The 15,563-nt window shown below is 44.6% G+C and overlaps 1 protein-coding gene across 1 annotated transcript in view; it reads right to left on the bottom strand.

Annotated features, from left to right (window-relative positions):
* Nucleotides 1-481: 481 nt before the first annotated feature.
* Pkd2l1 (polycystin 2 like 1, transient receptor potential cation channel) overlaps nucleotides 482-15,563 on the bottom strand; it is a 35,635-nt gene continuing 20,553 nt past the window's right edge. The window contains exons 3-14 of the mRNA XM_028775885.1: nucleotides 8,924-9,051; nucleotides 8,241-8,494; nucleotides 7,017-7,241; nucleotides 6,623-6,851; nucleotides 5,569-5,739; nucleotides 5,221-5,402; nucleotides 4,813-4,933; nucleotides 3,330-3,428; nucleotides 3,001-3,122; nucleotides 1,534-1,651; nucleotides 848-966; nucleotides 482-602 (exon numbers count right to left, since the gene is read on the bottom strand). Of these exons, the coding sequence (XP_028631718.1) occupies nucleotides 482-602; nucleotides 848-966; nucleotides 1,534-1,651; nucleotides 3,001-3,122; nucleotides 3,330-3,428; nucleotides 4,813-4,933; nucleotides 5,221-5,402; nucleotides 5,569-5,739; nucleotides 6,623-6,851; nucleotides 7,017-7,241; nucleotides 8,241-8,494; nucleotides 8,924-9,051 (1,889 nt within the window). The remainder of the gene's footprint in view (nucleotides 603-847; nucleotides 967-1,533; nucleotides 1,652-3,000; nucleotides 3,123-3,329; nucleotides 3,429-4,812; nucleotides 4,934-5,220; nucleotides 5,403-5,568; nucleotides 5,740-6,622; nucleotides 6,852-7,016; nucleotides 7,242-8,240; nucleotides 8,495-8,923; nucleotides 9,052-15,563) is intronic.

A 15,563-nucleotide genomic window follows, 5' to 3' on the forward strand; every position in this document is an offset into this window, starting at 1 on the left:
GTGACAGTACTAGGAAGTGAGGCCTTTGGGGAGTGATAAGGTTGTGAGTGGGGAGCCTTATAAAGGGAATTAGTGCCCCCCCTTTCCTCCCACCACATAAGAATACATCAGCTGGGTGGTCCATGAAGCAAGAAGCTGGCTTTCACCAGATCCTGAATCTCTAGGAGCTTAATCTTGGACCTCCCAGTCTCCAAAACTGTGAAAATTATACCTCAGTTGTTTATAAGCAGTCTATTCTTTCATAGTTTCATAGTTGATTATAAGAACTCAAAGACCCTCCTAAAAGGCCAAGGTCAAGGTAATCTATAGGCTGGCATAAGCAACTTCTGAACCTGTCCTCCACCCCCACCTTCACAGAGAAATGACTGCTGTGAGCATTACTCCCCACATCTTTCTAGAATGTCCTCCCTAACTGTCTAGAAAATAAGATGGATTCCAGTTGTAAAGAACTCAGAGGATCCAACTGGAAGACACTCACCATTCATGGAGAGGGAGCTGGCTCCCCTTTTCTCTCCAGAATCTCCAGCTTTAAGCTCACAGCATCAACCTGGGACACAACTCCTTCCAGAACACGCTGCAGCTGCAGAACTCTCCTTGTGAGCCTGAGTAGAATTTGAGAAAGATCAGGAAGCAGAAATGGTGTGTGGTGTGTACAGGGTATTGTATTAGAGACAATATGATAGTGTTTGTCTGGATGGGAATCAGGAAGGCAAGGCTCAAGCTTACAGGGAGGATCACAGAGGAACAGAAACTCCTGTTGGACCAGCAAAGGGAATTAGGAATTGTGGAAAGAGTCTCAAAAGAAGATGTCACAGCTAGCTAGCCCTGGGCCCCTGCCTCCACATACATGTCAAATTCTTGTCCAGAAACCCAGTTTCCTCCTCTGGAAGCCTCTGCGCCCAGTTCGCCTGGGGGACGGTATCCAACAGACCGGCCTAGGTTCTCAATCTCAGCACTGAGGGTCACCTGATCAGGAAGTCGGATGTCAGAGGAGAGAAGGTGAGTCTGGAGAATCACTTGCTTTTGATCCAGCCTCCGCTGTGGATCACAAGCCTGGTCTTGGGCTTCTGTTCCTGTTCATCATCCTTACGTCTGGTAACACTGCCCTTGAACTTTCTGACCTCCACTTAATAGGGATGGAGCAGGCATAGTAGGATCAATTTCAAAATTCCAAGAAAACAAATCCTTATAGGGGATTATCAAGGATTATCACGAGAACTGGTCCCTCTTGCAAAGCAATGGTTCTGAACTTTGACTGTATGCTGGAATCATGTAGGAAATTTTAGAAAGTTCTGTTTTAGCCATACCATCCAGAGCATTCTGATCTGATTGATTTAGGCCATGGGGACCGAGGGTGAGGGTGTTGAAAGGCTCTCCTGAATATGCAGCAGTTCGAGAACCATTATTCTAGAGAGTTCTTTCTCACTTGCTTATGGGAGGACAGTCAACTTGGATTTGCCTTGGGCGTGGTGGGGAGGGAGGACAAGCAAGTGATGTGTATATACTTCTTCCCCACCAAATGGTCCTGCTCACCCTCTCCTCTTCCAACCCCTGTCGCATCTGCTCCTGCTCCTCCTCATCTAGTATGCGATCTCCATCCTGATCAAACCTGGTGAAGGCAGCCGTGACCTCGTGCTCCTCGTGACCCAGTCTGAGAAGAGCAAGGGGTTGAAGCAATTGTAACCACTTAAACCACTCCCAGCCCTTTCACCAGACTCTTGTCTTGATCTCTGAGTGCTGCTTTCTGGAAAAGAAGAGGACCACATAGAAAAGCCAGGATCTTCAGGGTCTCGTGATTCTAACCCCCACCCCCAACAAGTTCTTTCATTTCTCCTTCATGTCTGGCTCTTACTGGCTAGGTTAGGACCTTGGGATCTTATACAGAGATTATTCCATTTCTTTGCCCCTGGATAACCAGCTGGGTTCCCTTTTCACTCTCTGCTCCTGAAATCTATCCTCTATAAAGAGAATAATCAACATTTTGAATTAATAGAACCTGAGCATGGTGGAAGATGTCTATGATTCTTAGGTATCTGGGGAGCTGAGGGTAGAGGAAGAATCAAATCAAGTTCGAGGTGAACCTTGGTACTAAAGTGAGACCCAGGTAAAACTAATAAAATGTAATAGAAAGTACACATCCAAGATTCTCAGATTTAAAGCCCCACTAAGTATCCTATTCCTTGGATCCAGTGGTGATGTTCCAGACCCTTCCTAGCATGGTCCTCTCAATCCCTCCTATACCTCACCATTCACTTGATAGCTTAACAATGCTCAGCTCTTACACTGGCCTCTTCTGCTTATCCATGAGTAAGCTAGGCGAATTTCTCCAAACACCTATCCAATCAACACCTCTTCCTGGAAGCTTTCCTTCAATAAATCTCTCTCTCTCTCTCTCTCTCTCTCTCTCTCTCTCTCTCTCTCTCTTGGTTTTTCGAGACAGGGGTTCTCTGTATAGCCCTGGCTGTCCTGGAACTCACTCTGTCGACCAAGCTGGCCTCAAACTCAGAAGTTGCCTGCCTCTGCCTCCCAAGTGCTGGGATTAAAGGCATGCGCCAACACTGCCCAGCTCCTTTAATCTCAAAAAGGATTCATAACTGGCTTTGATCCATGCCTCCCTTCAAGTCACTTCTGTTCTTGAATTTAGTCTGTGTCTTGGCTTATTTGCATACATGCCTTTGGGCTTCTAGTCTCATTTAATTATGTCACTCCCTACTCATGCCTGGTCCACAGATGGTCCTCGCAATATATCTACCCAATATTTTGGGTGGAGTATATATAATAGTAGGATAATTATACTGTCATTTTAGGTGTAAAAGTTGTTCAACAAGACCAGAATTTGTATAGACCACGGTCAGAGATCTGTAAAACAAGGTCACAATTCTGAAGGTCAAGAGTCCCTAAGTCAAGATCACAGGTCTATAGACCAAGGCTTATCAGCAAAGTTGAGGATTACAAACTTTTAGACCAATTTCAAAGAAGGTTGGATCTCCATTTGCTCACTCCCTCAAGGTGTTGGTGAAATCTTCAAACTGGATCTCCGGTTCCCCACCCTTCAGGACCTTCTGCACATCTGAAACCCGCTCTTTCCTCAGGTGCAGCCTCAGTAGGGTCTTGTTGTAGCTCTGAAAGGGAGAGGAAGCTGACAGACTTGCTCACAGGGTTCTCAGCACCATTGCCCCACTCCCACCTCCAACTGAAGATTTCAAGCCCCCAGGTACAAGTCAAAGGCGTTCAAGAGCACAGGCGCCTGCACCAATCAAGAACAGTCCACCATGGCACAGCGCCTTAGAACCAAACCCAGAGATGCTATGCAGAGACTGTGTGGTCACCTGCTTCAGGAGATCAGAAAGCTGAAACTGATCCTTCTGGCCAGCCAGCTCCTCCTTGACCTCTGAGTATGTGTCGTTGATGATAGCCAGGAACATATTCTAAAGGATAAAGTAGGGACACGGTTGCTTTTGTATTTTGACACAATATCTTTCTATATATCCTCGACTATCTTCAGACTCCCCTTGGACTCACAGAGCTCTACCCGCCTTGGTCTCCCCTGATGGGAGGATGTACCACCATGCCCAGCTTGTAACCTAGGTTTTCACCTTCAAACCCACTGAAAGCACTGAGCCCTCTTACCCCAAGTTCCACATATAAGCTTTCAACCTCAGTACTCAAGTCCACCCATATCTGCCTCTCAAGAGCCTGAAAATCCTCCTTTGGGCATGTATCTGTTAAGGACAGACCATGTTCGCTCATTGACCTGAGGTTTCTCATTCTCAGACACTACAATAACCTTTCTAAGCATCAAGCTATCCCAGCATGTGGCATGAACCTAACCTATAAAAGGGCCCAGCAATCATTGAAGTCATCAGGTTTTCACTGTGAAGGTACAAACGTGCTGTCTTCTTTCCCATGGATCCCAAATCCATGCCTGTGTCTCCTTCAGTTAATCAAACAAGGACACCTTCTGTTAATACTAATAAAAATCCCTTGGAGAGACAACTTGGCGCTGGAGAGCACTTGTTGCTCCTGAAGACGGCCAGAGTTCAGTTCCCAGCACCATAGCTCACAACCATCTGTAACTCCAGATCTGCGGGATCCAACTCCCTTTTTCAACCTCTGCAGGTACCAGGTACACATGTGGTGCATGTACATACGTGCAAGCAAAACACATACACAGAAAATAAAATGAAATCTTAAAAAATTAAAAAAAAATAAATCCGTGATATTTCTCAGTTGACAAGAAGAGGGAATCACCACCAAACATTGGCAGTACAAGCCATCAGGAACTCCCCAGAGGAAAGGGTCTCTTAGAAAACAGGTACGGGCTGGGCGGTGGTGGCGCACGCCTTTAATCCCAGCACTTGGGAGGCAGAGGCAGGCGGATTTCTGAGTTCGAGAGTTCGAGGCTAGCCTAGTCTACAGTGTGAGTTCCAGGACAGCCAGGGCTACACAGAGAAACCCTGTCTCGGGAAAAAAAAAAAAAAAAAAAAAAAAAGAAAGAAAGAAAAAAAAGAAAACAGGTACGGAAGCCTCAGAGGTCTCTACTTCTCATAAGGCACCCCTCCCCTTTCTGTCCTTTGACGAGGAGGACTTGGTTTTCCTGGAAGAATCTGAAATTTCCTGTATACACACCACCTGGCTATCTGGTATCATTGCTACATTAACCAACCAGCTTTCAAAAAACCACAAAAGACCACACATATGTACTTTCCCCTGTGCTGTGAGAAACCAGGTATAATCCTAAGTGGGGGACATGTGGAGTCAAAACCCCACCTTGATGACTGTTATGTCACCAGCCCACAGAGGGACCCTCACCAAGAGCACGAAGAAGACGAAGAAGACATAGGTGACGAAGTACACAGGGCCCAGGATTCGGTTGGCGTTGTCAATTGCATTGTAGTCAAAATCTCCAAGGATTATCCGGAACTGGGTGAAACTGGAGATGGGACCTGGGCTTCACCCAGAGCCTAGCCAATATTTGCCCCAATCCAGACCCCATCCCACTTTCCTAACCATAAACAGACCCCTCATTGACCTTATACAATACACCCAACAAAGCAGACACAGCAGGTGGGAAAATTACTTGAGAGCACCCCAAGCTTTAGGACTGGTTCAGATACCTTTAAGCATTGACACACCCTACACCTTCCCTTCTTCCCCAAGGTCACACACACCCTGGGAGCTGGAGGGTGAGGGACCCAAGGGTGGGGGCAGGGCACACACATGCACTTGACGAAAGTGCTAAAGTTTTCCACTTGGGTCCCGAAAAGCAGGTAGCCAAGCTGGGCATAAGCGAAGAAGACAATAAAGAACATGATGGCGAAGCCCAGGATGTCCTTGGCACAGCGAGCCAGGGTGGAGGAGAGCTGGGTCATGGTCTTGTTGAAGCTGATGTACTTGAATATCTGCAAGGGCCATGGTGAAACAAGTGAAGGAGAAAAGGTGAAAAGCAAAGAATACTCCAGGAAAGGATGGGGGAGGGGCACAGATGGTAGCAAATGAGACGAGATAAAGGAGATCCACCCAGGGGGAGAGCCTTGGGGACAGAGCTGGGATGCAAGTCCCAGGTACCTTGATCCAAGCAAAGAAAAGGTTGACCGCATTCATGTTATTGTACTGAGTCTGCCAGAAGGCCAGGAACTCAAAGTCTGCATACGTGTCTGGCTGCTGCAGGAGCTTTCCCAACAGTCGGTTCACTTCCAGAGTTCGGAATATGTGGAAACCCACAGCCACAATGGAGAGCTGCCACAGAGGAGTCATGGGGAGTGTCAGTGAGGTCAAGGGGATCTTAAGGGATGTTCAAAGATGAGCTCCCAGAGGAGAGCCAGGGCAGGAGAAATCATCTGCTTGATGTTCACTAGCTAAGGTCCAAATGGAGCAAAATAGATGACCAGGGAACAGCTTTAATGTCCAATAGACCAAGAGAAGGCTTTGGGGCCATTGGCAATACAGAGGTTGTAAAGAACTATGGGGATGTGCTACCTAGGAAAATGATACCCTCCAACCCTCCCACTCCTAAGCCTTGGTCCAAAGAAATACATGTGTAGGCCAGCAAGATGGCTCTGCAGGTAAAGATCCTTGCTGCTAAGTCTGGCTACCTGGGTTTGTTTGATTTTTCTCCCTCTCTGGGACCCACATGGTGGAGAGAGAATCAACTCCCATAGGTGTCTCTGACCTCCGTAAGCACACTGTTGTATGCGCTTATGTGCACAAGCACACACATACGTGTTCACACAACTGAATATAAAAATAAAACGACAAAATGAATGTGTCAAGTTAGTAGGACAAAATAACAATGAAAGGAACAGGGTATTCAAACCGAGAAGAGGATGGCAGGGTTCTCAAGAGGCCAGGTCATAAAACAAAAGGCAGAAGAGACTCAGAATAGATTCAGATCTATTCTGATACAAAAGGAAAAAAGGAGAGCCCATTCACAGGTGAGAAAGAAATATTTGTAAGACAAGATTTCCCAAGGTCTGAGCCAGGAGGCTCCAACCCTTTTCCGTGGGAGACTTGGCTTGTAGTAAGTCAAAAGGAGGGCTTAGGCCTCCAAAAGGAAGAACTCAGACTCCCCCCCATTCAAAGCAGAGTCTCTCCACCCTCCAGTATGTCCCACGTCCCTCACCAAGATGACCACCAGGTCCAGAATGTTCCAGACGCTGCTGAGGTAGTGAAAGCGATGCACGTGGATTTCCAGGATTTCCTCCACCACATAGTAGAAGATGAAGACACAGAAGATGACTTCACAGCCCACAATGAAGAAGTCCCAGTTAGTCACGTAGCGGATCAGCTTAACTGTGCGGATCTGCCAGGATGGGATGGTCCCTCCTGTGGCTGGGAACTCTACCACCAGTCTGTGAGGAAGGTGAGAAGGCTAGTGCAGATCGTGCTGAGACAGCTCCTCCTGCTTCCCTGGCTCCCCACACCCGGCATAGGGTACCTGGTAGGGAAAGGTCTTAAGTACATCAGATGAGTCAGGAACCATGGACAGAGAGATGCAGTGAGGGAAGGGTACTTACCTCAGAATACAGAAAAGATTGATGTTGGCATTGTACACAGAGAAGTCGATAAAGACCACCCGGGTGCCCCTGTCCAGCCATAATCCCTCCTGGAGTCCTTGGAGGGCCTCTGCACTTGCTTGTCGGGATCCCGGAAGATCTAAGTAGTAGCCACCCCCACTGTAGCTTGTGAGCCTGCCCCAGTGGGAGGAGCCCCCCAGTTCATTCTGTGAATGGTATGTCCACCTGCCGGAAGAAAAAAAAAGGCCATTTGAGGAAAGAGATCAGAACCAGGCTAAATGTTCACCCTGTAAGGCAATTATGAATTACCTGGCTTTTCAGTTCCACATACATTGAGTGTCTATAGATATTTACTGTACTATACATGTATACATGTGCTTGTATTATATGTGGTTCATACATAATTTTGTGAGAAACTTATCACCCTATAGGTGATATCACATATAGTGCACATAATATCACACAAAATACATGCTTTACATATGTCATATTTTTTCTTACTAGAACTTGTTTGGGAGAGAGGGAAACTACTGTCCATATTTTGCAGCAGAGGAAATGAAGACCGGGGAGTTCCAAGACAGTCAGCCATTTGGCGATAGTCCTGAAACTCAAACCTAAGTTTCTTTTTCACTAGGTAAATGCACTCTTGGTGTCAGGCTGTGTAGTTACGTGAAGGAAACGCTTGGGCCATAAATCCAGATGTGATCTTTCTAGTTCCTCTGGTTCCACCCCAGGATTCTTCGTTCTAGCGCCCCCATCATTCCTCCCCTGGATTTCTTTCCTGCCTACACCTTCTCCTTCCCTATCCTCTCTACCCTCTTCCTTTCCTCTCTTCCTTTTTCATGTATCTTCCATCCCTTACTGCTTCCTGCATCAAGTCCCAGGAGTCAAGCTCTCCAACCAAGGACTACTCTCATGGACCACACCCACTAAGAGACTCTGCCTTCAAGAAAAGACGGGACTGTCACTTTGTGTGTGGGAACAAGGTCAGAGGCTATGTCTTTTCTGCTAATCTGTCTCCTCTACACCTGAATGACACACACCAAAGTGTGTGTTGCCAACGAGTCATTGATGGACTTAGGGAGAGATCCCAAGTCTCCTGAGGTGCCCACCCTTAAGGTTTGTTTTTTTTTTAAAGTTCAGTAGAAGTGTGGAAAACACACCCTGGAGGGACAGGCAATCTCAAAGGGGTGGGCCCTGCGATTTTGGCAGGGGCTCACTCACGCTGTGCCGTTGAGCGGTCCGAAGGGGAGCTGATCTTCTTTGTCCGGAGAGTAGACATCATAACAGTTCAAAATGTCCTCCCGGAAGTCTTCATGAACCACACAGGAGTCGTTGCGCACTCGAAGCTGCCGCAACCTCGGGGCCCCCAGGAGCAGGTTCTCATAGTAGATGAAGGAGTGGGAGCCACTTCCCAGGCTCTGGTTGTTGTACCACTTTGTCCAGTACAAACTGTCCAGGAGTGGGCCCTGAGCAAACTGGACCAGCAGCTGGGTTGAGCCTGGTTCAGCCTCCTGCTAACCCTAGTACATGACCTTTGCCCTCATTCCCTGAGTCCTCAACTTGCCTCTAGCCTCTACTTTTTGGACCCCGAAAACTGGCCTTCCTAACTTGACCAAAATACAGTTTAAAATATTGTATTTTGAGATTTAAGCTTCCCTTCTGATTTAAATGCTAGTCTGGCTCCTGCTGGTCAAGCCCCAAAAGGATACCCTCATCTCTCTCCAGCCTCCTCCATCTGCACTCCAGCCCTATCTGTTAATTCAGGTTTATCCTTTAATTTGCCCTGGTTCCAGACTGACCTCCCTGAACTCTACCCTGTGTCTCAGACCATTAAGGAGGAGGGTCTAGGGGTGGGGGTGGGGTGGGGGTGGGGATAGGTTGAAAGCAGGGCCATCCGTACTCACATCCCAGAAGTCTGACATGCTGCTGATGGTCTGGAAAGAGACTCCAGAGTCCGATGGGGTATGAAGGAACAGCTCAGACATCACTTTGGTGTAGTAATAGGCACTGGAACTTGTCATTCCATAGGTCACTAGAACACAACCCAAGGGACGTGTTCTCAAGGTCCATCTCTCCAGAGGAGTTAGGAAAGCCCACTGCCCTGGGGTCAGATGGGGTGGGAGCCCGTCAGACCTTCCCTGAAGGTCTGGGGAGGGTGGTGGTACCACTGGGGGTTCCAGGGGATGCTTTAGGGAAGGGTGTGGTTGCAAGGTCATCTGGAGTAGCTGCATCCCACTTGGTAATTCAGTTGGCATCATCATTCTGAAATCTCACTTTTCTCCCTAGACTCAGCTTAACTGCCTAGTTCTTCCATGCCAGAGTTAAAAGATGTCTGCACCGGGAAAGTTTTCCTTTATTTGTTTTTGATTTCCGCTTCTTCTAAATTCTAGAGTAAGACTCGGGCTAAGTGTCTTGCAATGGAGAGGAAACCTCCTGACTTCTAGTGTCACTGGTCCTAAAGCCGTGGGAGTAGCTGGTAGGCATAGTGGGCACCATAGTTGGTCCCAGCATCTCCTGGGAACAGGGTTCATTGTATTGCAGATCAAAAAACAAATCTGGCCTCTGCTCTGAATAATAGCACCTCACGCAACCACTCTGTGCCCACAGACCCAGCCCTGTGTGATGAAAATAAAAAAGCTCTAAGTTTCTATGCTTAAAGGTGGGGTTTAACATGTATATCCCACTTATTTCGTTGGCTGCTCTCACTCTGGGCTCGTCTGATGTTTTCTCGTGACTACATTCGGGTGATGTTGTGTTCATCATAGTGCACCATGAAGAAGATACAGGTTGTCTGTTGATGGCTTACTACCGAAGTTAATTCTGATTCCATATTAAGATGATGCTTGCTAGACAGTGGTGGCACAAGTCTTTAATCCCAGCAATCAGGAGACAGAGGCAGGCAGATCTCTGAGCTCAAGGTCAGCCTGGTCTACAAAGTGAGTTCCAGGACAGGCAGAGCTGTTACACAGAAAAATCCTGTCTCAACAAACAAACAAACAAACATGGTGCCTACCATAATTTTCCTTTTTAGAATTAATGTACATTTTGGGATGTAGAGTCTCACACTATAAATATCTTATTCATCTTTCATCTATGAGATGCAAGTATTCACTGGTGAATTTTGTCTAATTATTACCAAAATGATTATCAAATGGTGAGTTTGTTTCACATCAATTACTTAGCCGATTCTGATTGTGGTTGTTTGAATAATAATTGCTATCAGAGGCTCATATATGAGATCAAGCTAGCCATAAACTCACAGAGCTCTGCCTGCCTCGACCTCCTGAGCACTGGGTCAAAAGACATGGGCCATAATACCGGTCAAGTTTTTTGTTTTTAACAAAGTGAAGACCGAAAAACAATGTGTAATCTGAGCTTCCAAGATGGGACCTGGGTCATATGCTCTCTTATGCTAGAACAGCTGTTAGTAAAGTAATTGGTGACATTGTAATAAGGGTTGCTCATTACATGGCAATACTAGATCAATGACAATATCCTAATTTTGTCAACAAACTATTCCCCATCTTAAAAATATACACATTAAGGTATTTGGTAGTAACGAGGCTTTATATCATTGTCTTTAAATTTACTTTCAAAAGACAGTGGGGGAAGGGTGGGGCTGAGGAGCATCTTCATATTTAAGTATTTAAGTGAATCTATGGATTCTTTATATCTTTATTATAACTTCCTGTATGTGGATAATCCAGTTAGAATTTTAAAATAGGATTTCTCAGCCCTTTGTAAGCAATTCCCTTAAAAAAAATTTCTCCAATGGAACTCAGATACTAATAGCTGACAAAGTCAACTTGAAACCAAAATTAATTAGAAGAGATAAAGAAGTTTAGTTCATATTGATTGAGGAAATGGGTCATTTAGAGGTTATACCAAGTCTAAACATGTCTGCACCAAATACTATTGCACCCAATTTCATGGAACAAACACTACTGAATATAAAAGCATAGATTGACCTTAACACAATAAACATGTGTGGTGAGAAGCAACAATTAATGATTAAATGATTAGAGAAACAGCCTGTAGCACAGACGGAGTCTTTACTAGCTGCCCATCTTAAAAAGTGCTAATACCAGGAACATATAAAGAGTTTTTTAATTTTTAAAAATTAAATAATAAAATAGCCTAATCAATACATGTGCAAGTGAAATGAACAGTTTTTGAAAGATGAGGTACAGGAAGCTAATTATATGAAACTATCCTCATTTTTAGCATCAGAGAAATGCCAACCAGAAGGACGCTGAGATTCCCTCACACTCTAGTCCGAATGGCCCCCATTAAGGAAATAACAACAACAAATGCTGACAGGAATGCAAGTGGAAGGAACCCTCATATCCTGTGAATAGGAACATACATTCGACCGTCCACTGGGGAAATCGGTGTAGAGGCACCTCACAAAGCCAAAACTAGAGCTATAGTGTGTTCTGGCTGCACATGCCTAGGAATGTCTCTTAAGGAATCCAAGCTAGTGTAACGGAAACACCTGCAGGCCCATGCTCACTAGAGCAGTGTTCACAGCCAAGTTATGCAGTCAGCCTGAGTGCCCATCACTAGATGAAAGAAAATACGGCACATATACTATAAAGTCAGTGGTAGTGGTAAAGAGGATTGAAATTATATCATCTGTAGGGAAAGTGATGGAATTGGAGATCATTAGGTCAAGCAATTAGACCCAGAAAGAAAAATACCGAATATTTTCTCTCACATGTGCATCCAAGCTTGATTTTACACACACACACACATGCACACGCACATGCACACCACATGCAAGCACACAAGGGGTGTGTGTAAAAGGGTAGGTACAAGAAGAAGAAAGAGGAGGAGGAGGAAGAAGAAGAGGATAAAAGGGGAGGTTATCTTTAAGGAGTGAGTCTAATCAAAGTTTTTGATATACTTAAATGAAGGTATCTTTATGAGGGATGGAGAAAATGTTTCAGTGGATAAAGGAACTTCAGATAAAGCCTGAAGGCATGAGTTCAGTTCTCATCACCCACACAATAGAGGACCAACTCCCACAAGTCCTCCGACTTCCACATACACGCTATGACATGTGTATGTATGTATATACAAAACAAATTAAATAAAAATACCATGATGTATATAAGTATACACCAATAAAAACACTAGCTTTATTTTTCTGACTCACTTTTCCTTCACATTCAAGTTAGGAAAAGAAGGATTTGGGTGAACTGGAGCTTGTTTAGAGCGATCCCTGGTTACAACTACAGACATTGTACTTCACCGTGGATGGACATCAGCAAAGAAAGAAGAATTGGCCCCCGCATTATCCCATTCCACTCTAATAACAGTGCCTAAGATATGGACTTAGTCCTAACTCGTGTCTGTAATTATCTGTCCTCAGTATCCGGAGAAAGGACGCAGCTGCTGAGACTTGAGTTCACGAAGTTTCCCTGCTAAATTGTTATACTGTTGAGTGGCCACTAGGTGGTACTCGTCTCCCCGGGGTTTTTCTAGTCCAGTCTAAATTAAAGCCTAGAATTATTGTAGCTCTGAATTTCTGTCAACTATTTACGGGAGCTTAGTAGCTTCAGTCTTTTGTCTTTTTCTTGCTTGCTTGCTTGCTTGCTTGCTTGCTTGCTTGCTTGCTTGCTTGCTTGCTTGCTTGCTTGCTTGTTTTAATACAGAGTCTCATGTAACCCTGGTTGGCATTAGACGTCTACGTAGATAAGGCTGATCTAGAACTCCCAAACCTCCGGCCTCTACCTCCCAGGCACTGTGATTATAGCTGCCCCTGAGTCTGGTTTTGCTTTTGTTATTTTTCTACTGCTGAGAGTTGAACGCAAGATCTTGGCTATGCTAGACAATTATCTACCATTGAGCTACAGGCCTGGCCTCAATAATCTGATTATTTTCTGAGACAGTAAAAATTATGTTTTCTAAGAAAAATGCCTTCAGCAGGTAAAATGCTTATGAACACACATAAATTCAGCATTCATTCTCCTTTGTGACTCTTTAAAGTTTGTATGTGTAAAAAAGCACCAAGCTGGAACCTTAAAATCTTTCTAGATTAAAGCCTAAGTTTGGTCTCCTCATTTAAATGCTTTCAATTCCTGGGAGCTGGGAAGACGGCTCGCCCTTTACAACATTTATTCCTATTCAAGGTTCAGCATCCACATGGCGTGCCACAACTTCAGCTCTGGGGGATCTGATGCCCATTTTGACCTCTGAGGGTACCAGGCCATGGGTGCGATGCACACGCACACCTACGGTCGAAACCCTCCTAAGGAAATGCTTGGTATTCCTTGTTCATTTTTATTTATGAACATTGAGTACTTTGTTCCAAAATGTACTTTAAGGTAGAAATAATGAATCATTATGTCTCAGTTACTCTCCAATATTAGTGTGTGTGTGTGTGTGTGTGTGTGTGTGTGTGTGTGTCTGTTTGTAGAGGGGAGAGAGAAAGAGAAAGAATGGTAAAGTGAATAAGAGATATTTTCTGTTACCACTTAGCCAAACTGTTTCACATACCGTTGATTTTTGATGTGGCGTGTACTATCAACTCAGATTATTATAAAGATGCTTTCTATATTAATCATACAAACACTATTTAAAGTCTAATGTGCAAAATACTTTGCTAAGTGTCATGATCTCAAACCTCAGAAAAATTCTATCGGAGAAGATGTTCCAGAATGATACCTTTTGTCATGTAATGCAGGGGACAGCATACTGTGACATGCCACAGCAGGCTGGGATGGAGACACCTCAGAAACCCACAGCAGCTCTTTGTAGAAAAGGATGGCATCTGGGACCCTGAGAAGCAGGAGGCACATCCCTCCAGGGGGCCAGCCATTAGAAATAAGAGACTGCCACAGCAGGCTGGGATGGAGACATCTCAGAAGCCCTCAGCAGCTCTTTGTAGAAAAAAAAAAATGTTGCTCCCATTTCTCCTAACCTTAGCCCTGGACTATGGCTGTATAGATTTCATTTGTGCATGAGTGCTTTTCAGTTAGCTTTAATGTGCATAATTATTCTATTATATCTGACTTTCCTACTCCCTTCTCCTTCTGCTCTAGTGAATTCTGTGAAACTAGACGTTCCACGATATAATGATTCTTAAACAATTAAAAATTGAGGCATAGGGCACAGCACAGTACAGCACAGTCCTAATGGCCCAAGTGCATGCTGTGTGTTCTCATCTTGGAAACAACGTAATAACTACACAATGGTAGTGTGGGATTAATGTTTGACTTGCAAAGAAAGTATGAAGAAATCACGTTTAGAAATACTAGAAAATGAATCAGAGCCACGTACTGCTAGCATCACACAGGGTCCATTACCAGAAAGCGAAGGAATTTACTGGTATTATAAAAAAGCATTAGTACAAGAGACACAATCATGGAATAAGGGAAAATGGAATAAGGGAACACAAACATGGGATACTTTAGTTGAGAAAGGAAAAAAAAAACTATTGATGTCATGAAATGAGTTCTACACATTTGAGAGTGGTTCCTGGATAAGCAAGCATAGAATGCATAAAATTATATATTAGCTAAATTAAGTCAAAACACTGGGACTCTTAGGAGAGTCATTGTGTGCAATGTGCAGAAGCAGAAAGCTAGCAGAACTGCTGAGTTAAGGGTTAACTTGATTCTTTCTGGCCACTGCCTGGCAGCTTTGCCCATGTCATTTATCATTAGCGCTTCACAGGAAAATGCATGTAGCTGACCTCGGGCCTCTGAGCTCTGAAGTATAATAAGTCTAAAGTCTACATAATGATAAGTTTGCAATTGTTATTGTTTTGGCCACAGGCCTGGGGATAGGGAAGCTTGAAACTTTGGGGAACAATTGTAATTCTTGATTCTTTGTGAGATGTGGTTATTCTTTTGAATTTGATTTGGCAATGATTATACAATGTCTTTTTTTTTCTACCTGCTTTTTGAGTATCAATAAAAGACTGGGGCAAGAGAAAGGTGAAAGAGAGAGCAGAGAGAGAATGTGAGGGGACATTGGAGTGTGTGGTGTGTGTGAGGTGTGTGTGAAGAGTGTGTGTGTGAGTGACAGGGGAATGCACAGAGGTGTGTAGGAGTGTGGGAGTTTGAGGAAAGAAAAGCACACAGGAGAAAAGCAGAGCGAGCAGGAGAATGCAGAGTGTGTGCAGCCTCAAGCTGCAAGTGAGAGAGAAAGAGACAGAGACACAGAGAGATGGAGACAGAGAGACAGAGACAAAGACACAGAGAAAGAACAACCTTAAACCTTGAAATTTGTCTATCAGTTTGTACCTGTAATAGTTGTCTGTGTGTGTTTATTATACGCCTTCCAGATATCCCTGCTTCCAGTTGAGAACTTGGATCCTGTGTTGAGGTTGGACCTCAACAATGTAACAGGATATGAAAGCAACATATTCAGGATTCATGGGGTATAACAGGTGCTCAGTAAATAACTAAGCTGCTCCACTTACCCTAGCTGCATGTCCCGGGGACAAGGACTTTATTTTGTTCATTTTACATAGTGCTTGGGCTAAGTATTGTATGCATGTGTGTGTGTGTGTGTGTGTGTGTGTGTGTGTGTGTG

This window comes from Grammomys surdaster, unplaced genomic scaffold, assembly GCF_004785775.1.
Source record: "Grammomys surdaster isolate TR1022 unplaced genomic scaffold, NIH_TR_1.0 66, whole genome shotgun sequence".
Taxonomy (NCBI): domain Eukaryota; kingdom Metazoa; phylum Chordata; class Mammalia; order Rodentia; family Muridae; genus Grammomys; species Grammomys surdaster.